The sequence below is a fragment of the Cryptomeria japonica genome, chromosome 1 (assembly GCF_030272615.1).
Source record: "Cryptomeria japonica chromosome 1, Sugi_1.0, whole genome shotgun sequence".
NCBI classification, from domain to species: domain Eukaryota; kingdom Viridiplantae; phylum Streptophyta; class Pinopsida; order Cupressales; family Cupressaceae; genus Cryptomeria; species Cryptomeria japonica.
The window spans coordinates 40,263,872-40,287,883 of record NC_081405.1 but is presented as its reverse complement, the minus strand read 5'-3'; the positions used below and the strand labels follow the sequence as shown (position 1 = coordinate 40,287,883).

Here is a 24,012-nt window from a genome sequence, read left to right as displayed (position 1 = left end):
AGTGGTTGTTCACCGTTTGGATGCATGATTTTTCTTTACTTTTTTGAATGTTTTTGTATTTTCTTCAGGACATTTTCTGAATGTTTTTGGTATTTTTCTGATATGTAGGGGAGCCTGATGCTCTGTACACCTTAGGTATAAAATCTTTTGAGGTGCATGCTATTGATTGGATCTGCAAGCGGTTCTCCTTCTGAAGTAGCCAACTGATATGCCCCGGACCCGAATACAGCAGTGACAACATATGGGCCCAGCCAGTTTGATTCAAACTTGCCTTGATGTTCTCTATTTGGTTGGTTGCGAGGATTTTCTCGAAGAACAAGATCACCTACCTCAAATGTACGAGATCTAACTCGGTGATTGTAGCTTCTACTCATGCGCTGCTGATAGGCTTTGAGGTGATTGTATGCAGCTTGTCGCTTCTCATCTAGTAACTCTAAGTCCTGAAGACGAGATACTCTGTATGCTTCATCATCGATGAGATTGTGCAATGAAACTCGTAAGGATGGTATCTCGACCTCAATAGGTAAGATAGCTTCAGCACCATAGACCAATGAATAAGGAGTTGCACCTGTAGGGGTCCGAATGCTAGTTCGATATGCCCATAGCGCTGGATTCAATTGAACATGCCAATCACGGCCAACATCATTGACTGTCTTCTTTAGGATCCTCAATATGTTTTTATTGGATGCTTCGGCCTGACCATTGCCTTGTGGGTAATAGGGAGTGGAAAAGCGGTGTTGGATATGAAATTTCTCACAAAGCTCACGGACATCCTGATTTTTGAAAGGAAGACCGTTATCTGTGACAATGGACATGGGCACACCATACCGGCAGATGATGTAATTGAGGATGAATGAGGTGATCTGCTTGCCGGTGACTTGGGTAAGTGGAACAGCTTCGATCCACTTGGTGAAATATTCGGTGGCGGTAATAATGAATTTATGGCCATTGGATGAAGATGGATGGATTTTACCCACAAGATCAAGACCCCATTGACAAAAAGGCCATGGTGTTGTGATTGGTTGCAGTTCTTGTGCTGGTGCATGTATCAGGTCACCGTGAACTTGACATTTCTTGCACTTCCTGACAAAGTAGTAGGAATCCTTTTCCATAGAGGGCCAATAGTATCCAGCTCGCATGATCTTCTTGGCTAGTGATGGACCACTTGAGTGAGTCCCGCAAATTCCTTCATGTACCTCTTCCAAAGCCTTTGTTATCTCATCTTGTTCCAGACATCGAAGGAGAGTACCATCAAGACTACGTCGGTATAGGGTTTCAGCAATAATGGTATATCGAGCAGTTTGGCGAATGAAGGTTTTACGTTGGTTATTTGATTGGTTGGGAGGAAGGGTGTGATCGCAGAGATAGGTGTAGAACTCACCGTACCATGGGGATTCAGAACCAACAAGGCAACATATCATTTCAGATTCGGGGATATCATAAGCGGGGATCCAAAGTTGTTCTACCAAGAACTCGTAGCGTGTTGAATTCTGTGGAAGATCTAGTAGAGATGCGATGGTAGCCATGGCATCAGAAGCTCGATTCTGATCTCTTGGTATCTGCTCAAAAGTGATAGTAGTAAATGATGTCTTTAGATTGTCCACCATTTGCTTGTATGGCATGAGTTTATCATCTTTGGTCTGATACTCATCTGTTGCTTGTCGAATGACTAGTTGGGAATCGCCATATACTTGTAGTTCTTTTAGTTTCCATTGTATGGCTAACCTGAGTCCTGTGATCAAGGCCTCATACTCTGCTATGTTGTTTGTGCATGGAAATGTGAGCCTGTAAGACTTCGGGATGCTATCACCTTGAGGTGTGATAAACAGAATGCCTGCCCCTGAGCCGTGCCTAGTGTATGAACCATCAAAATATAGCTTCCATGGTTGTACTTCTGTGAGCATGAATATCTCTTCATCTGGAAAATTGGAAATGAGGGGATGATCACCTATGAGTGGTGCATCGGCCAACTAATCTGCAATAACTTGACCTTTGATAGCTTTACGGTCCACATACTCAATGTCAAATTCACTTAGAATCATCACCCATTTGGCCAAGCGGCCTGTCAATGCTGCTTTGCTGAGTAAATACTTGAGTGGATCAATCTTTGCAATGAGTTGCACCTTGTGTGTTAACAGATAGTGCCTCAGTTTAGTGGCTGCCAAGATTACTGCTAGGCAAGCTCGCTCAATAGGTGTGTAATTGAGTTCATAGCCCACCAGTGTGCGAGAGATGTAGTATACAACACACTCTTTACCTTCTACATTATGTTGTGCTAGTAGTACACCCAATGCTGTACTTGTTGCTGAGATATAGAGCAATAATGGTCTACTTGGATCTGGTGGCATCAACAATGGTGGATTCATGAGATAGTCTTTGAGTGACTGAAATGCTTGCTGGCATCTGTCATCCCACTGAAAGCGGATGTTCTTGTGTAGCAGGTGTGTGAATGGGTGACACTTATCGGCTAATTGTGCAATGAATCTGCGGATGGATTGAAGCCGTCCTTGTAGTGTTCTTAGCTGACTGATATTCTTTGGAGGTGGCATGTCCATTATTGCCTTAACCTTTGCTGGATCGACCTCAATACCTTTGCTTGAGACAATGTATCCTAGAAGCTTCCCGGAGGTCACTCCGAAGACACATTTCTTTGGGTTGAGTCGAACATGGTATTGTTCCAGTCTATCAAAGATTTTATCTAAGATGTGAAGATGTCCTTCTCTAGTAAGTGATTTTGCTAGTAAATCATCCACATAATCTTCCATCATAGTATGCATCATGTCATGGAAGATGGTGGTCATTGCTCTATGATAGGTCGCTCCTGCATTCTTTAGACCAAAAGGCATTACATTCCAGTAGTATGTGCCCCATGGACATGTGAAGGCTGTCTTATGTTGGTCCTCTGGTGCGATCTTTATTTGATTGTATCCCGAAAAGCCATCCATGAGTGAAAGCATGGCATGTCCTGCTGTCAAATCTACTATGATGTCAATATTTGGTAGAGGGAAGTCATCCTTAGGACATGCTTTATTTAGATCTCTGAAGTCTGTACAAATGCGGATGCCCCCTTTTGGTTTGCCAACTGGCACAATATTGGAGATCCATTCTGCATAATCAATTGGTCTAATGAAACCAACATCCAGGAGTTTCTTGAGTTCTGTTTTGACTAGCACGGCAATCTGAGGATGCATCTTACGAAGCTTCTGCTTGACAGGTTTGGCTCCTTTTGCTACTGTGAGATGATGCATGACTAAATCAGGATCAAGCCCAGGCATGTCTGCATATGACCATGCAAAGTTGATCTGACGCTATTGGAAGAACTCTATAAATTGAGGTTGTTCCTCTGGAGTGAGAAGAGATGCCAGATGTATGATATGAGGGTTTTCAGGAGTCCCCACATTGTATTCTTTAGTCTCCTCAATGAGGATCGTTGATCGTTCCTGTTGTGCATTAGCAGGGAGAATGTCAAACCCTTCATCCTCAGGCGCCTCAGAGAGGTTTTCACCGTTGGATACGCTCTTTCTTTTTACTTTTATTGGATCAAACAGTGCCACAGTGTGGTTTTCACTAGAAGATCCATGTTTTAATGTTATATTTTTGCAGCTGAAGGGTTTGGCATCCGCCCCGAAGTATGCTGCGCTATTAAGTTCAATGGCGAATCCAGCTTTGTGATCCCCGCTTGGTAGATTATCCCTTAATTCCAAAAAGTCAATGATAGCCTCATCATTTTGGAAGAGGTCAAGACATGGGGGATTTGGTTGGTTCCATTCGATGAGTTCAGGGTGGATAATGGGCATTACTTCATCGATTAAGTTAAGTGCGGGAGATGTATCAGTGAGGGTTAAGACAGTGTGGTGAAGGTCGTTGATGGTACTCTCCCTGTCAGAATCAGGCGTAGGATGAGACGTAGGGTCTGTGGAAGATGTTTCCAGCTCAGGTACCCAAGTGGTCTTTATCTGTGCTTCTCCGTAAACAGGGATGTCTTTGCGGGGTGGAGGTGGTGATGTGTCTTCCTCATCTGAAGTGTTAAGTTGCACTGAATCGAATTCCCACTCATGTGAGTCGGTCTCTGAATCACTCTCCAGCATCCGATTGCTATACCATACTGGGATGTCTTTGGAGTTAAACACGGCAGGTGTGATTGGTTTATGTATCCTTGTAGTGATCGGTGCTGCAGGAATTGTGATGGGGTTTAATGGATTTGTCACTGGAAGTATTGGTAATGGTGACTCAGTGGCTTCTGCTAGAACTACTGGCACCATAGATGTTGCTGCGAGTTCTGATACAGTTGCTGCTGCTATTGGTGTTATTGATGGGATTACTGGTTCATTTGGTGGGATGATTGGCATTGTAGATGGTTGTGGTGGGTTTGTGAGCCTCGATGGGGCAGTGGGGATAGTGTTTGATGGTGCTTTGATTATGAAAGGTGTCCTCTTTGCAGTAGGTGGGCAAAATGGTTTGCTAGGTTTTCCTTTGAATCTGAGTTTAGGAAGGATCTCTCTTTCAAAACCTAGGCCTGTATTACCTTTGGGCTTGAATTCTGGTAGTAGAGGTTCGTGTCGTCCTTGTTTGCAGTATCCCAAAGCACTCTGACCATCATATCCCATTCTTTGCATAATGAGGAGGCCTTTGCCATATTGTTCCGTAGGAAGTGTAACTCGCGGTTTATCAGTGGTGATGGGATCTTTATAGATCCAGTCCGCTAGGTCCTCATCTTGTGTCTCTTCCTCTTGACTCTTTCCAAGGACGAATGGCGTCAAGGCACATGCTGGTATGATTAGTGGTTGCTGGAGTAACTGCTGTGGCTTACCATGTGTTCTAGGAGAAGTGGGCATTTGTCCCACACAAAAGAGCTGACTCAAGTTGTATTCTCCAGGACCTTCCTCTGCGATTTTCATCTTAAGCTTTTCTTGCTTGGGTATAGGGGTGTTTGAACTAGCAAGAGAGGCGGGATTTACATATGATGTGGAGGAAATGGCTTCCCTATTATTAGGAACAGTAATTTCTGGTTGATGGCTGATATTATGGCAAAATGCAAAGGGATTTGCATCGCCCAGGATTGTGATCTCTGCACCATTATGTGGGAACTTGATACATTGATGGTAGGTAGATGGAACAGCTTGCATGGCATGTATCCAAGGTCTCCCTAATAATAGATTATATGGCAGAGGAAGGTCCAGAACCTGACAAATGATATGCTTTACCACAGGGCCCACTCGGATTGGTAGTACCACAGCTCCTTTGGATGAACGCTCTGCATCATCATAGGCCTTGATGGTGATCTTCTTGCGAGGATCCACTGATTCTATTGCATATCCCAATGCTGTGACCAACTGTAGTGTACAGATGTTTAGGCCTGCTCCATTATCTATCAAGACTCGCTTGATCCTGTGTTGGTTGACAAAGCCTTCAATGTGGAGTGAGGCGTTATGAGGTTGTTGGAACGAAGAGTTGTCACTTTCAGAAAAAGTGAGACAAGGTGATGACTTTAGAGTTCCAACCATGGCTTGAAATTGGTCTGTGTTTAGGTTTGCAGGGACTGACGCCTCTTGGAGTGCGTGATCCAAGATTGTTTTATGAGAGGGTGACAGACGCAAAAGCTCCAAAATGGATATAAGTGCAGGGGTTTTGTCTAATTGTTCCACAAGATTGTATTGCTTTGGGACAGAGGTGGTGCCCTGTGGAGCTGCCTTTATGGTAACTTTGCCGCGACGTGTAACAACATTGCAATTTGAGGTGGGATTTTTGAAGGTTATAGTTGCAATTTGTTCACTGGCATCATATAGGTGATTTACAGTGTAGTTATACGCAGCCTGCGTATAGTCAGTGGTATCGGTACCTCGCCTGGAAGTGGAAGGACCCCTTTGATCTTGTGATGGAAGTGGATTCTTGAACATCAGGTGATCATTATTTGTCGTTTTTGGATCATGTCCTTCAATCTCAATTTCTCCTCGATCAATAAGATCTTGAATGAGATCTTTCAATCGGTGACAATTACTTATCTTGTGTCCTCTTCCTTGATGGAACTCACAGTGTTCAGTATCTTTCCACCATGCTGGTTTGACTTGGGGCTCATAATTTGATAACTTAGGTAGAGTGATCAAATTCTGAGAAATAAGTTGTCGCATCACCGTTTCAATGGGTTCCCCTAAGGGAGTGTATGTGCGTTTTTGTTTTTGTGGACGGGGTCTTGGTTCATCATGAGATGTGATGCGACCTTGATTAGGAAGAACATTTGTGTTATTTTGAGGTGGAGGGTTTTGTCCTGCAAATCGAACCACAGGTTGTGCATTTTGGATAGTTCGAGCATCCACAACTCCATCGTTGACGATATTCTTATTCTTGTTCCAGAAGTTCGGTTTATCACTATTGAAGCGCGGGCGAGGACCATCTTTGGGTTCATTAAAGATTTTGATGAGTCCTTTTTTGATGAGTGCCCTTTCACATTTTATACCCTTGGTGATCATATCGTTAAAAGAGTCTGTGTCTTTGACATCCAGGTGAAATTCCATTTCTTCGTTTAAGTTGGAAATGAAAATTTCCACTAGTTCTTGTTCAGGTAACTGAAGAGAACGTCTGCTAGACATTTGGCGCCATCGTTGCAGGAATACTGAGAATAATTCACCTGGTTTTTGTTTGGTGTTGCATAGATCAGCCATGGTGATGTCGCGTTCAATATTATAAGAGTAATGAGATAGGAACTTCTGGATGAGTTCCTCAAATGTTCTAATGCCACCTGGAAGTCGGGAAAACCATGATGTGGTTGTTCCTCCCAAGCTTTGGGGAAAAAGGCGCATTAGGTATGTGTCCTCATAAGCTACTTCAAGACAAGCAGAATGAAATTCTCGGACATGATCACGGGGATCCCCCTTTCCTCTATATTTTTCAAATTTGGGTGTTTCAAACCCGCGTGGAAAGGGTGGCATATAAAGATTCCTATCAAACGGATAGGGACAGATGTCGTTAAGTGAAAATTGATTGGTCTTAACACCACTATGAAGTTGTTGGGCGAGATTCGCGACTTGTTGCCGCAACATCTCCATTTCATTTGGAGGAGGAGGTGGTGGGTTACCTCGAGGGATGTTATATCTGATGGGATCTCTACGTCTTTCCTCCTCATGGCGACTTTGTCTTTCTGATGCTTGTCTTAATTGGGCAAGATCAAAGTCCGAGGGGAGTTTGGCTCCTTCTTGAGCAAGTTTTAAGAAGTGAGCATCTGCGTTGCTCCTTAGTATTTCATCAAATAATCTGTTAAAATGAGGATTATGCTGAACCCTTTCGATTGTTGAAGGAGTGGGTGTACCTGGGTTTTCATCATTCCCATTTCCTCCAAGTGCTTCTTGAAATTCATTGAGGTTGTCCTCTTCTTCCTCAATTTCTATTTCTCGTTGCCTTGATCGTGATCGGGTTTGAGCCATTTTGTTTGCAAGTTTGTGTTTGAAGTTGATTGAAGATGATGATGAGTGGTGATGAAATGAAAGATTGATTGATTAGTGGATTGTAGATCTCTAGCACTCTAAAGGTAAATGTAACCAGAATTCTTTCTTTGAATTGCTTGTTTGTTTTGATGAGTTTGGATGTGATAAGGTGTAGAGAAATCTGAGATGTGTTACAGATTTTGACTACCTAGCAATGAGAGGATTCACTCATGAACTAGTTTTAACCTGCGTAGATGTGTCTCTTAGGATGAGCTTATCCTAGATGTAGAAACAATCTAAAAGTGATGTGATGTGTTTGATTTCAAGCAATATCTAAAAAAGGAATCTTGGGACAAGAACCTCTTAATGTTTTGAGAGTTTTGGGATGAATTGATGATGGAAAAATGATGTATGAATGAGATGATGGATGTTTTGTTTTCAACTTTAATAAAAACTTTGTGTTACAAATGGAACAAACTCTACTTCTTCCCTTTCAGACGTTGGTGGCACTTCTCGAGCTGTGTTGTAGGTGATACAGATGTTTGGGAAGAAATTGGGATTAATCTTTCCTCCTTGATTTTTGTGATAACTCAGAGCTCTATATTGCATAAAAGCTCTGTGGTTCAATGATTCTGAATCAAACTCGTTTGTTTTACCTTGAAGGTATAGACGCATGCGATGTAGAAAGACTCTATGGGAGACAAAGATTTGTCGATTGATATAGAAGAATTTCCTCCTTTTGATTAAAGCCTTTGAGCTTAGTGGTCTCCTTTTCAAGGTGATACTCTAATGACACTTCTTCTTTCGCAAGATGTGAAGAATGGTCATAAAATGTGATTCTTCGTTGTTGGCACTGTGTTTTTGGTATTTTTGGTTGTGTTGACAGATGTTGGATGAATACTTTGTTTTTGGGATTGATTTTCTGATTTTTCTTTGACAAGAAAACAAAGCAAGCACACAAACACAAGATTGTAGCCTCAAAGGCACAAATGAGTATGGGTCTAGATCAACCCAATCCTTGGACTTGTTTTTGACCCTTCCTTTAGATTTATTTTAAGGTGTATTTCCAAAGCCTGAAGTCGGCTCAATTCGCACTAGGTCTGTAAAACGAACACACTTCAAACACTTTTTATCCCTAAGGTCAAATGGCCAGTTGTGATAAATTTAGCCCACATCTTGATATTTCTTCGACTTTGGTACTACATACCTTATGAATCCCGCCATGGCAGGTAAGGATGTGATATACTAAGTCTTGCACGAGCATAACAAATAGATGATCCCTATGATGGGGGAGTCACCACTTTTATCAAGCCACAAGTGACCTTTCAAAAAGCTATGTTTCTACTCAAGGAAATATGTATGGTGAGTATCTTGGGAGCAAAACCATCTATGCTCTTGCACTAAATTATACCTCAAATATCCTCAATCAATAGAACGGGTGGGCTACTACTTAAAGGTGTTTAGTCATGTTCGATGTTTTTGGACATAAGTTCATTCTGCAGTGACTCACTTAAGAGCCTTGTAACTGGTGGTGGGGCCCATTTGTCCTTTCGGCCAGTTACACTGTAGGAACAGCTATACCCAAGGCTACAGCTTTCGCTCTCACCTGATTTCTATAGCGGCTCGAAGGATTTACCGCTCGAGGTCGTTCCCAAGAGTATCGATCCCTTGGCAGGCCTCTCTTAAAAAGATAAAATTTGAGTGTTACTAACACTTTTCTCTTGCACCTAGAACCACGAGAGCCAAGGGAGAGGATAGTGTGTGTTAGAGGTAGGACCACTCGACCAACTCTTTGCACAAGTGTGCCAAGCACGAAAAACACTTGTTCTTTTTAATCTATCATTGCAATGTGATCTAACTATTTGGAGATGTTGCTCCAACAATCATGGTGTTCTTTTTAATTTTCAAAGGCAATTGTTTGAGTAAACTAGAATTTGAAAATCCTGGTCAACTTAATGAAAAACACGTTTGCATGAAGTAAAATTGCTTTAAAAATGAGACAAGTTGATTGTGAATTTTATTTGTACCAAAAATGGAAGTGTGGATTGTGAGTTTTATCTTGATGCAAGAAATAAATTTTGCCTTGTTTATTTTAAGCACCAAAACGAAGTTTGTTTCCTAACTTGCAAAAAAAATAAAGTTGTTTTTGTATAAGTTTGTGGTTCTTTTTACCTTGGAACAATGAAATTCTTTTTAAGAGCCCCAAACAAATGTGTGATTCTTTTTCAAAAGCCCAAATTTGAAATGTGAAGTTAATTTTAAACCAAAATAAAAAGTGAATTCATTTTTAAAACCAACTTCAAAAACAAGTTAGTAAAAAATATAAATCTACTCTTTAATCTAATTTAAATCTGCACAAAAGAGAAAAATAGTTAGTAAAATCTGCCTATTTGGTGGGCTTCTACAAGCCTAAATTTTTTATTTTTTTTTTGGTTACAAGGTGATTTGTACAACGTTTTGTTACAATAGCGCTAGTCTGCGTTTGAACAGAGGCACTATTTAACACAAACGTATTAAAAGAAAGGGAAAGACAGAGAAGGGAAAAGCACTGAAACAGGGGGAATAGCGCCAAAATAATGCCAAACGCACCAAAACAGTGTCAAAATCGCAACCTGTGTGACATTTTCAACATTCAAACATGTTATTGGTTAAAAAAAAAAATGATCTTTTTGGTGTTTGGATTCACGTCGGGTTCACCAAATGATGCTCTGCAAAAAGGATTAGAAAACCTGTTTGATGGCAACACACACAAGAGCACAAGAAACAAACGTTAGTGTTAGCAACAAAAGATTATCCTAAACAGGCATATCAAGAGAGATATTAAGCATGAAATAGAAAGCATATAAACATAAAATGAAATAGCTAATCAAGATGCTCATAGTTGCTCCTCCCTTGTTCCTCTCCTCTCCAAGTCCCAAATGAGTGTAGCTCTCAGCAGCTTTTTGCACTATGGATGCTTATGGAGGATTGAGATTTAATACTAAGCTTCAAATATGAAATGAAAAGCTAAATACTATGCTAGAGTAGATAGTGATGCTATGAAAAAGCTCTATGCTAATGCCAGTATAACAACAATACTCTAAAATGCTTCTCTTTTGCTTGAGGAGAAGGGTTCTATTTATAGAAGAAATGGGGAAATGAAGGGTTAAGATTGAATGGTTTAAGAAAGGGCCAAGCTTGAAAGTTGGGGATCCATGTGCACAATTGGCACCAATAAAATGGTGACAAGTGTCAACATAGGATTGGGTTGAGAGAGGAGGTTGGAGGCATTAAAGGCCTGAGAAGACCTCATGGTTATCTAGAAGGTAAGGGTCAAGTCTAAGTTAGGATTACCCACTGGATTAGGAGTTAATCCAAGGATAAACCTTTGTGCAAATGTTTAAGAGATAATCATGGTCAAAGCATTAATGGCCTGATGAGACCTTTGGGTTGGGTAGAGGTTGAGTCAAAACAAATGTTTTAACCATGTGGGAGGGTTGAATTAACCATTAATGGTTATTGGAGACTTTGGGGATTAAGTGGTTGAAGGTTGAAAGCTTTCAAAGGTTATCAAAGACTTTGAGCCATTTAGTGGTTGAAGGTTGGAAGCTTTCAAAGGTTATCCAAGACTTTGAGGGTTAATTTGTTGAACACACAAAGCATTAATTGCTTTTCAAAGACTTTGGAGTCTTTGAGAAGTGACTCCAATTTGCTTAGGAATGTGACAATATTTAAGGGATGAATTTAGGCTAATTAGGAAGGGTTTAGAAGAATCTAGAAGGGGTTTAGGCATACAAGTGGATTTTGTAGGAAAATGCAAGTGGGAGAAATTTTGGTATTTTCAATTAAAATAAAATCATTTATTTCAATTAAATGGTGTAATTTGCATTTGGATAAATATTTAAATAAATATTAATTTATTTAAATGAGAAAAAGAAGATAAAGCATTAAAATGCTTGAAGACTTTGAGGGAAACCATTAAAGGCTTGAAGACTTTAAGGAAAACCATTAAAGTCTTAAGAAGATTATAGAAGGAAGCCATCAAGTTTGAAGACTTTAAAGCCATCAAGTTTGACTACTTTAAGGGAAACCATTAAAGGTTTCAAGTGGGTGAGGATAAATAGGATTTTAAATAAATAATTTATTTAAAATAGTTGTGCAACTTGCTTTTGTAGGAAAATACAAGTGGGTGGAGGATAAAGGTGATTTAAATAAATTATTTATTTAAAATAATTGTGCAAGGTGGGATTTTGGGGGTTTTAAATAAATATTAATTTATTTAAATGTGAGAGAAGATTTAATTAAACAAATATGATTTATTTATTTAATTAATGGTCTGAATTTGGTTAAGTGAATTAAATCAAATAAATTGAATAATTTATTTAATTAATAGGAGAATAGGGTTAAGATGAATTAATTAAATATTAATTTAATTAATTATTAATTGATGGTTAAATAATCAAATAAATATTAAATATTCATTTAATTAAGTGGACAGATTTATGTGACTACATCAACAAATATGGTATCATAAATATTCAGGTTGTATTGCCTTTGCTTTTGACAAAAAGGAGCGACACCTGGCTTCAATGGAATATCATGACGAAGCTCTTTGGGATGAAAAGACTATAGGTCTTCATAGGAGTAGGCTAAGACATCAATATATTGCTGGAATAATGCAACAAACTTGCGCCTTTCTTCACATGAACAACACTTTTCAATGTTGATCATCTTTGGATTCCCATCCATTCCAATATTCACTTGCTCATACTTCATTATACTAGCAACTGATTTTTGTTGCTTTTTGACATAGCGATCATGCTTGTCAAACAATTTTTCAGGAGAAATAAGACCCTTAGGAATCTTATTACCCTTCAATTGTAGAAATTTTTCACCAGTTTCTACATCAACACTTTCAATGGCATCTTTTGAAGGATACTGACTACCATCAAAATACAAGTCATCAAAATTATCAACTATTTGCAAGAAATTGATTACATGTCGATCATCATTAAACACTTGCCAATTGTCAGAATTATCAAGAACACTTGGTCAAAAATCATTTCAATAATATATGTTGATCCTGAAAAATCTTTGTGAGGAACCAAAGAGGTTGCGGATACTGCTAATGAATTCACCCTATCGTTGAATTCACGAGAAACAACTGATAGATCAAAGGCATCAAATGCCTCAATTGAGTCCCATAGAAGATTACGATAATGCCTTAGCCTATCACTCCTTATTTGATAAATATTTCTGACTTGACAAACAATCAATTTAGCATCTCCCTGAGCATGCAAATTCTTAATCCCCTTCGTTTGGGCGACATTCATTCCCAAAAGAAGAGATTCATACTCAACAGTATTATTTGTATTATCAAACTGCAACTTGAAGGAAAATGGAAAAAATTTACCATTAGGAGACATCAAAACAATATCGGCTCCTGATTCGGTGGAAAAGCAACTATCATCAAACTCTAATGTTCAAACATCATTTGGACTACTGACACTGATAATATCAAAATTGAGAAATTCCTCTTGTGGGGTTGAAGATCCCGCAGATTTAGCAACAATACTTTCACAATCACTTGAAGTTTCATTAAGTGAAATGACATCCTCAATTTCAGGAACAATTTCAAACTCATCATCAACATATAAGAAATAATTACCCATACCTGATGACGCAAAAAAAATCTAAGCCTGTTGATCATCAGATTTCACTACAGTGTATTGTGATTCCTTTTCTCGATACAACTTCTTGATCTCCCCCTTGACAGGACTGTGTGTTTTAGTCATATCCATATTTAACTCTCTGTTGGGAGTATTTAAAACTGAGTCAAGTTTATAGGGCCATTTCAAAATTTTGCCCTGCATTTCCAAATGATTAAAATAAGTCAGTTTGAATGGCCTAGTTAGCAAGGGGGTAAAATGGAGCCGGTTGATTTTCAGAGGGTAAGGCTTAGGATTCATGTCCCACACCTTTCATTTGGCCTATGCAGTGACGTGCAACTTTCATAATTCAGTTTGGATAAGTTTACGAGGTACCCATTTCGAGGGGTGAGCTGAAAGTGCATTCTAGGCACAAGTGCAAATTTTATTAAGTAGCCTAATTTGGGTGTTTATATCTTTTGCCATGTTTATTGTCATGAATAATTTCAAAATGGATTGAATTTTATGCATAAATGTGAGTCAACATGCAAAATTTCAAGTCCTTATGAATCCGTTTACTCAGTTTTCAAAGCTCAATCCGTTTTTAGTTTGTGATGTTTGCACAAGTGTAAAAATGTCCTAGTGAGCATCATGTCAGAATGTTTGTTCTGGGATAATGTTGGTATAAATGGTGAGCTACCTTTCAAATTTCAAGGCTCTACCAATCCGTTTGATCGGTTTTCAAAAGAGCTCATTTTGCCATCAAATTCAATTATCCGCACTTCCAGTGTTATATCAGTTAATGTAGCCGTTTTGGTGAGCGCGCCGTTTGCATCCTGTCAGTCGGGTGATCAAACTGAGAATTCAAAGATTTAATATGTACTTAAAGGTACCTATGTTCCGAATTTGAGAGCTTACGGAGGTCGTTTGATATTTTTGAGAAAGGCATCATGTGTTGCCAGAACATTGACTTCATCAGGTCTGCAGTGTCGACAAAGCCAGTTGGCCATTTTCGGAAATTAATATCTCTTCGCTCGGGACTCTTCTTGAGAAACCGTTTGGTAGATGTCATCCTTGTATATCAAAGTACACGCCTGTCAGATGGCAAGCTCCAGAAAGGTGTTTTGACAGGTTTAAAAATTACGTCTTCGTGATTAAATGCGAAAATTGTGGCGTAATTGCCTGAAGGATGTAAAATGCAATTTTATGATCCGAAAATGGTGTCGATTGATTCTAGAGGTGTGTTTAAGGTCTGTGAAGCATTCCAAAGGTCAGTGGCATGAAAACGAAATTTTTTTTAGCCGGACCCACTTTGGGGCCCAACCTGGCTTGCCACTTCATGCATCTTTTCAGGCAAGGTTTAAATTGTTTTTTTTAAATCATATGCTATATGATTTAAGTATTAAGGAGTTCATGAGGAATGAAGAATATTGTATGTTCCAGGATGCCTATCATCCCACACACGAAATGTTGAAATAGATGGTGCCTTCCCAATTCAAACGAATGCACTGAATATGTTTTTTCAAGAGAACAAGGGCTACGATGGCATTTGGATTAAATGCTTTGAATGGAAAGAAAAGGTTTTAAAGAGCCCTCCAAATAAATTGGCAATAGGCAGCATGATGAAAAGGCGTTTAAAACCTCTTAATACAAATGCCTTGGCAGCTTAAAGTAAATTCTATGAATTCTCCAGCAGCCTCTTCATGTGAAACATTGCAAGGCATAAAAACTCCAGCAATGGGCATTTGAAATGCCCAATTTAACAGAGCATGTGAGAAGACATTAACACTTCAAGCAAATGTTAAACCAGCTCCACGATCCCTCTTCATATGGCATTTGGGGAGTGAAGTCAAAAAACTAAAACAAATGCAAGATGAGGTGCAGACCAAATATCTTCCTTGCTGTGGTATGTGGGTTTTATGTTTTCAAATTAATGCAAACAAAGTAACCAGCAGTAACTCCTCCCTCTCACATGGCATTGTAAAAGCATAAAAACTAAAGCAAATGAGATGGCATGGCATGTGATATGGTGGAGGAAAGACAACCAAATGGAAAGTGGCAGCCAACATGGGGTTTTCGAATTTCTTTCTGAGGCTCCCAAGCAAAGGCAAATTGGCATGTGTAAGCCAAATCATCTGGAAGATGTGGCTACAATCAGAGGAGGCCATTAATTCTTCAGGCTAATGTAAAACTACAGATTTGAAACCACATTTCCCCAACGTAGCAGCTGAACAACAACAAAAACTTTCAAACAAACACTTTGGCTGTGCAAGGTCACATGGGAGGGTTTTAGATTGCAGCAGCTGTAGTTAGAAGTTGACATAGAAGGTGGAGGATAGACTTTTCAAAGTCTTCAGCAAACACAATAGCAATCTGGCAGCCCCCTTTCACGTGGCATGTTTGAAGCCACATAAAATAGAAAGGAGTTAAAAACCACTTCAAATGCAATCTGGCAAACTATACAAACTCAGAAAGCCAACTTCCTCCCTCACGGTGTTGTTTGGGTGTTGGAGTTTGAAGGTTTCAAAACCTTAAATGCAAAATGCCATTGAAGAACACTCAAAAATCTTCAAAATACACAGTCCCAGGCTTAATGTTTTAATCCCACATTGACTGGGAAAGGGACATTTTTGATGTTTATATGCAAAAACGCACTATAGTAATATGTCTAAGCCATAAAGGCTTTTGACAGATAGTACCTATGGGTGCCCAAGGTGGGCCCGCGCGCGAGCATGCCTCTCAAGGTGACGGAGGAGTTGATTGGATGATGACTAGGTGGACCCCACACAGGCACGCTTCTCGAGGCAGGCAGGCAAAATTGACGGTGCGCGCTATTTCGCGAAGGGAAGATGCACGCGAGTTAAACCAGTGAAATAGAGAAAGTGAACGAGAGTCGTCCACATGTCGTGATAGGTGGCAGTCCAGTAGGTGGGTCCCGGTGAGGTGGCACACAGTTGGCGCATAGGTGGCAGTCCAGTGGTGATGATGTGGCAGCGATGTGGCAGTGACGAAGTAGATGACATGGCGATGATGAGGTGTCATCCCAGGTGGCGTCCGGTCAACCCCATCGACCAATCGGAGGCCGCCACGTGGCAAAAGCATCAGGACCAAATGGAGGCAAAAATCAAAATTAAAATGAATAAATGATATAGTTCTGACTATATTAAATTTTGAAATATTTAAATGACTGAGCACAAATGGGAATTAATTCGCCCAAGGTCTAAATTTTGGCCAAAATATAAAGCATTATATATCGCCGGAAAGCTCTCGGAGTGAGGAATCTGATTATGAGGTTAATTTTGACAAATGTGGGATATTTTGGAGGCAGTTTCCACAGGAACAAAATTCAGTTAGAGGGGAGACACTTGGTAATTCAGTTGCAGATTTGATTTTCTTCCCTCCTCTTTTTATTCCGAATTCTTCTCAGTTGTAAAGGTTCCAAAAATTTGGAAAAATGCTCCAGATTTGATGGCTTCCATTTTCTGATAATCTTGACCCAAGTTTGTAAATGCTTCTGTTTGGTTTCAGGGTATAGAGATTGCAATGCACTGTTGTAAATATGGTTTTAATTGCAGGTCTTACTTGTGTCAGGCATGAGTAATTTCCCACAAGATTGTCTCTGTGATATGTTTTTTCATTATTATGAATTCAATCCTCAAGGAGGATGAAATTTGTCATCTCAAGGAGATTGTATGATTGTTTGTAGGCATTCTTCAATGAAGAGTTTAAATTCTATAGTCAGTCATAAATAATGAAATATGTATCTAGATCTGATGAATTTGTGATTGAATCAAATAGTGCATTAATATAAGGTATTGATGCATGAATATCTTGTTTAAGGAAAACAAACTTGCATCTATGATTCATATTTGTAGTTCTGTGAGTGACTTTGCTGCCCAATGAACAAGGCACTAGTCTTTGATAGATTTGGGAATGGTCTCAGATATACATTTTAAAAGACAAATCTATTTCCCTTTATGTTTAGGGGTTAATGTTCTATCCTTCTAAAGCTCTATTTCACCTATTATTTGTATAAGATCCAACCCATCTGTACATGTTACCTAATTTGGTGAGCTTGTGGAATGGTTTGTCTGCTCATTGTTGATGCAGTCTTATGTTTGTGATTGTTGTATTCAATGCATCAAAAGGGTGTCCCCCCCTAGGTCTAGTAGAACCTGAAGTGCAGGAGGATCATTAGGATCCTATGTTATGTTGTCCAAGCCCTGAGGTGTTTCAATGATTGAGATCGGCTATCTCATAGATAGATTTGCAGGTGTCTTGGGTTATCACTTTTGGTGAACAACACTCTCCTCCAACATCTGTACATAAATTCCTCCCCAATAGTATGCCATAGGAAGCTGACACATCGGCTACCAATACCATCATTTTGATCTTTTTGTCTGGAAATGCAGCAAAAGAAAATTGTTTATCCTTAATATGACCTATTAGGGGGACTTGCTTATTATCCATGTAAAATCATCTACCAAACGTCTTAGTCAAAGTTAAACCAAGAGCATTGGCAACTTTTGTTGGCATAACATTGTCAGATGCTCCAGAATTAATTACACAATTACTTAGCTTATGACCATTTATCAACAGAGAGATATAAAATGGTTCTATCTTTTCTATAGGAGAAGGTGAACTCACTAAGTTATTTTGAAATGTGTTAGACTTGGGAGGATTACTCAGGGACGTATCTTTTTCTTTGATGAATTTGACCAAACCATCAAATTGATCCAAATTGGATCTTAAATATTCTACCTTAGACATTTGTACTTTAGTTTTCCTAGCATGGTCTATAATATCAAATGACTGAAAAGAATTCATCAAAGATTGAGTAATGTTCTCATTTTGAGAACTTGAAACATTAGGTACACTAGTCTTTGATGTAGGTGTAGAAGAATTGACAGGTGCAGAAAAATTGGCAGTAGTCAAAGAGACACTCACACTTTTATACTTCACATTGTCCTTCGGAATGGAGTTGTCTTTTTAAGGATTTGGTAAAGGAGTTCCATGCTTAGCAATAGTAACTAGAAAACATTGAGAATCCTTGACTTGTGTAGAGTCATCACTCTTCGCATTGACAGACAATTGTGTTGCTTGTGCTTGTGAACGGGTGAAGACTGCAAAGACATCTCCATCATGTGAATCTGGCACATCATCTTCTTCATATTGCATATACCTAATGTTAGAGTCGCCAGTCATCTCCTTGAAAAAATTGGCATCTTTGTCACCAAATGGAGGAAGATCATTATGTTCAAACTCATAGTACCCCGCAACTGAATTTTGAGGTTGTGCTTCCAATGCAAGTCTCTCTGGAGCGGGAGGTAACTTGTTCTGATTACACACGGCATAATTGGAAGCATTAGTTGGATAATTCCTTCTTGGGACATCATGATAAGAAGTATTTCCTTGTGAGGAAATTTTCTTCTTAAGTGATAACAACTCATTTGCTAGCTTTTGAATCATAGGGTCAGCGAAATTTGTTGAAGAAAAAGATGGATCAACAATTTGATTATTCCTAACCTTGTTAGGATTGTTTCTTATCTTACCAGCAAGGATAAGATCACCTTCAACTGATATGGCCATCTGTTTTGCAGTTGCCAAATCTGCAGGGTTATCCCTATGCAAAAGAAAACTTACTTCTAGCAATTGAGCATTAATAAATAAACACTTCAAGTTTCTAGCAGTAGGTTGAGATGCCGTCAGAATTAGATTGTGCAACTTATTGAACTCTGCCACAAACTCCCACATGGGCTCCTGTGGTTCCTTTTTCATTTGAGTCAATTGTGCTAAAAGTGCATGATCATCTTCAATAGGCTTGAACCATGCCTCAAACCTTGATCTGAGGCTTGCCCAATTCGTGATATAATTATTCGGAAGATGATAGAACCAATTAGCGACTGTTCTATGCAAAGTTTCAATGAACAATCTCACTGAAACATCTTCATGTTCAACACTGAGAACACCACATGCAATATAAAAGGCAACGATGTGCTCATCAGGATGTTGAGCATCATCTCCCAAAAACTTAGGCAAATTCTTTCTTGTGTCTTTGGGAAGTTCATGTAAAGGCGTCATCAGGCTCAAAAGACCAAAAGCTGTACCCTAAGGACCAGCAGCAGCCATCCTTAACAGATTATATGGTGGTATTAAAAAATGATTTGCATGTGGAACAACTATAACTTGCAAACTTGACGCCTCACTTGGTATGGCAGATTGTTGTGCAGTAGGAGGAAAACTTCACGTCCGCGAAAAAGGAGATTCCGTCTGTGGAGGTGTCACAAAAGGAAACTTATGTTGCTGAAAATACTCAAAGGTAGGATCAACAACTCCTTTTGCTCATTGTCCATGAGTGTAACTTTGATCAGCAAGATTAGAACTTTGAGAAAGATAGCAATATGGATATTACAATGAAAAGTGCACTGCAACCCAAAAACAAAGTACCGGTTGCAGGTCTCTACCCAGCAGAGTCACCAAAAAATTGTTGGGTGAATATTTTGTCACTAGCATACCAATGACAAAATATATGATTCACACACAGCTATATTGAGAAATTAATCCCTCATCTCAGCAAGGGGAGGTTCCCTTTGAAAATTCTTCTCTAATTACAAGAAACTTAAATCTATGGGTAAGTTTCGAGCGTATAACTCTCTTTTTTAGAGTTTATGTATTCTCCCTCCACTTTGTTACAATCCTCTATCACTTGTGATTCTTGAAGAAATGAACAAACCAAACTTACAATCAAGAGGCACAAAGTCTCTCTTGAATGCAATTCTAACTAGGCTACCGATTACAAATGATAAGAAATTTAACTTGTAGCTCAAAGTCTTCAAGTATAAATTCCCAATTCCTTAAACTACAAGTAATAGCAGCAATACAAAGCCTACTAGTAATCACTTAACATAAGAAAATTTCCCAAATATGCAAGAAGCACAAAGTCTACTTCCACAATTAGAAAGCTCTCTTACTTACATTAACAATATTTCCAATATCAAGAAATTAAAGAACATATATAAGTAATGGACATAGGAACATTAACTCATATAAACAATCTTTGACACAACACAAAGTTTAAGATCAAATAGAATTGTTTTCTTTATTTGCTTGATTGAATCTTCACAACAAAAGCTCAAAGTCTATGTTGAGGCAAAAATTTGACAGAGTCTTGCTTAACATAATAAAAGATAAATATTTACAAATGAGGCTCCTCTATATATAGGAGAGAAAAGGAGAAAAAGGTGGGCACAGTTGACTAATTCAACTGCACAGTCCCACTTGACTATAACTACAACATATAGGGAACATGCAGCTACCAGAAAACTTACAACATCTAAAAATGCAACTACATTAAAAATGCATCTACATGAAAAACTAAGTGTCAAAAGGGGACACTTTATTCATCTTTATCGTCATTGGATTCAAATTCTTCAAATTTAGCCAAGATAGATTTCATCTCAACTTCATCTGATAGGGCAATGGAACTCGATATGGCATAGATTTGGCATATAGCATCTCTGGTCTTCACAGCCTACTTATTTCCATCCTTGAGAAAAGAGGCAAGCAACTCTAAACCAGCTTGTATTTCAAGAAGTTTATCAAAGGTGTTCAGAATGAAATCTTGCTCTATCTAGTGTGAGATCAGAAAGTGGAATTCCTAGATGAGTGTAAAACTTGAGACTAATTGTTGATTATCCTTACCATATAGGTAGCAAGGGATATCAACTATTCTTGTTGAAATTTGATCAGTATTATTATCACAACTCCTGATCTCACCTTCAAGATCAGTAACCATACGCTTGATCAATGCATTCCTGTGTGTTAGTAGAGACAATACTTGAACATATTTTCCTCTTGTTTCTAACACTTTATTATCTACAAGAAAATCAATGTCAAAATCCTCCATCTTTTCCCACACCTTCATGTTTCTTTCGTTCTCACCCATCTCTTGTGTGAAAGTGGTTTTGATTCCTTGCATTTGACTTTGCATGATTTCAAAGTCTTTTAACAGCTTAATAGTTGAATCTAAGAGGATGGAGCCTTCAGATTTCAACCTTTCAATCGATTGCTCAACCACTCGACCCTTAGCCCCCACTTTTTCCATTATTTTCAACAATAGGTTCTACCTGTTGTGAATTCTGGGTCACCTTGATCAAAACATTATTCAGTTGTTCACACTTTTCCTTGAATTTGATCTTTTTAGCCTGCTCTTCGTCTAGTCTTCTCATGATAGCTTCATTTGCAGCTCTTGAGTCACGCTTCACACTTTCACGAGTTTCTTCTCCAAGCTTGACAGTTTGAACTATATAATTTGCACCTTGGATGTTTTCTTTGGTCTTACCTATTGTTTGCACAATTACTTCAGCATACTTCCTTTTACTAACTGGATCAATGAGTACCCTTGATACTATCTTGGGATTTTTAGCTACTTTAGCCTTTGAAGGAGTTAATTGTTCAAATTCAAAGTCATCTGGTGAAACAAATTGTGTCTTCCTTTTTGGTGCCACTATTACCAACCAGGGAGGTAAGACTGATTGTGTGGTTGGAGTAGTGACCTCCACTTTTGTAACCACAAGCAAACTAGTAGGCGGCTGTCTAAAAGATAATGTTGTTGATGATGATCTCACCTATACCAAACCCATTGTAACAATAGGCATGGTGGGAACAGTTACAACTGGAATTGTAGAAACTGATACTAGTAGAGGCAGTGGCATAGAGGTTGGTAGAACATTAACTGTCTCAACTGTTACATCTGTTGGTAGCATTGATGTAATAACAAGAGTCATTGTCATAGAAATGACAACTATGCTTACCAAGGGTGGAGTTTTTGTCATAGTAGCAGAAACTGAAAGACTCACTACATGTTGCTCCTTGGTGACCTATTCCATAGCTTCATTAAAATCCAAGATTGATGACTCAATCATTGAAGTTGGAATGTCATCAAAACTAGGAAGACTAGAGAGAGTTATAAATTTTGCATTTCCCCCTTCTTGACCTTGTTCTTCATCCAAGTCAAAATCTACATCTTCTTCATCATGTTTTCACACCTCTTCATCAGAATCAGAGTCAATAGAATGAACCACAACATGATTTGAGGATGACGTCTAAGAGGTGGTGGGGGTAGAGCTTTCTCCTTGTTCATGTTCTTCTCCAGCATGAGGAATTTCTCCCTCCTCTTGTTCTTGTTCTCCTTCCTCGTCTTGATCAATCCCTTGGGTTGATTCTTGTTGCACGATCATGGATGAAGATTCCCCTTTGTTCGAACCTTTAAGTGTGAACTTGAACTTTGACGTCTTTCCTTTAGATTTTGCTGGTGAAGGTGCCTGAGTATCTTCCTTATTCTTAGTTCTCAATTCTGAAGTCTTTCCCATTAGACCATCATTATCCTCCTCACCTAAACTACAAGTAAGTTGTTTCATCTAGATTCCCTTCTTTAGTAGGCATTGGTTTTCATTTTCCATGATAGGTGCAAACCTCTTAGAGATTGACTTGCTCTCTTTCTTTGACCATTGGATTAAAGGCAAGGGAGTGTAAGCACTTTTCTTCTCAAAGTAAACAGGGTCCACTATATCATTTGTATCTCCCATGGAGTTTGGAATCTTTGCCAAATCCAAGCTCTATATTTTCTCCAATGTAAGACAACTATAATCCATCCTTGTTACATCTTCTTCACTTTTACAATTTACCCAAACATCCTGAAGCCTATGTACATGCACATAACTCTACTTGATTTTACTTCTCATATTGGAAAAATCAAAGTTTTCTCGGGCCTTAAGTCTTCTCATTGTGACCCATAATAGTTCATTCTCCATATTCTTAGCCTTGGGCATGGTGAGCATCGAATATCGGCCAATAGACATAGGCCATTTGAGACCTGCCTTATGAGCATAAACTTCCCTTGCATGCACATGCACCAATTGACAACAAAGTTCCATGAGGACAACCTTGTCTAAGAGATACTGAGGCAACATGAATGGCTCACCTGTGAAACACTCAATGCAGATATATGTAAATGTAGGAAATTGCAAGAAAACACAACCAAAGGAAGATACCAAGTAATATGCTGCTTCGGAAATTCTCTCCTTGTGCAGATTCTTTTTGAACAAACATCTCCATGGTGTGAAGAAAGCAGTATTGACTCTTCAAAAATGAGATCCTTGATTATTAATGGTTAACTGATCATAATAATCACAAACAGGTAACAACCTTCTATCTCCCTTTGTAGACAAACCTGGATATTGCCTCATTGAGGAGGCTGAATAAACAAGATATGAAGTCATATAGAATTTCAATGATGTCTTGACTTCCTTTAATTGAATACAGAGAGCATCACTAATTTTCTCCCCCCCATCAATCTTGGTTACTCTTTTCCTGATGATTTTCATGTAGTAGCATATCCACTTTTTGATGTAGTGGGAGTCTTTCAAACCTCTTACCCATGCAAGCATCATAACCATGTCATTATACTCTTCACTGAAATCAATTCTATGAAAGTGCTTGGGCCATCTGGTGATAGTTGAGTCACGTGGAGTGGATAAGAACACGGTGTTAATTGTCTTCTTGCACTTATCTATGTGCTTCTCATAGTATGCTTGTGCGCTCTCCACGGTTACATCAGCAAGCTTAACTTCCTTTAGACCTTTGAAAAGATTGTTGAAAAATATACTATCCAATGTTATTACCACATTATTATCAGTGCTCTTTACCTAATGAGTGTTTGGATCAAAGAGTTCTGCCACTGCCAATACAAATTTTGGATCATGAGCGGCAACAAGAAAAGATGCATATTTGTGTAATTCTGAACTCATCAAATTAGTGATACGAGATGAAGCCTTCTTGCATCTATCTTCAAACTCCTTCATGTACACATGCCCAATTTCAGTGTCCCTAATCTCAAAAACATTTGAATCTATAAAAATTTCCAGGAACATACTCAAGTACTTGCCGTACTTGTATTTCATCTTCTT

The 24,012-nt window shown here is 38.9% G+C and overlaps 1 protein-coding gene across 1 annotated transcript; it reads right to left on the bottom strand.

The window, feature by feature from the left end:
• Positions 1-21,129: 21,129 nt before the first annotated feature.
• Positions 21,130-21,831, bottom strand: LOC131027379 (uncharacterized). Its single transcript, XM_057957414.1, has 2 exons — positions 21,679-21,831; positions 21,130-21,636 (listed from the first exon to the last, which is right to left on the bottom strand). Exons 1-2 carry the CDS (start codon positions 21,829-21,831, stop codon positions 21,130-21,132), a joined length of 660 nt encoding a protein of 219 aa, XP_057813397.1.
• Between the last annotated feature and the right edge of the window lie 2,181 nt (positions 21,832-24,012).

Bases quoted from the DNA above. Each gene is read 5' to 3' on its own strand.
- LOC131027379 (XM_057957414.1), bottom strand. From the start codon at position 21,831: ATGACTCTTGTTATTACATCAATGCTACCAACAGATGTAACAGTTGAG. The intron at 21,637-21,678 runs GTATAGGTGAGA...TCTTTTAGACAG, and splicing joins CTATTGTTACAATGGGTTTG to CCGCCTACTAGTTTGCTTGT.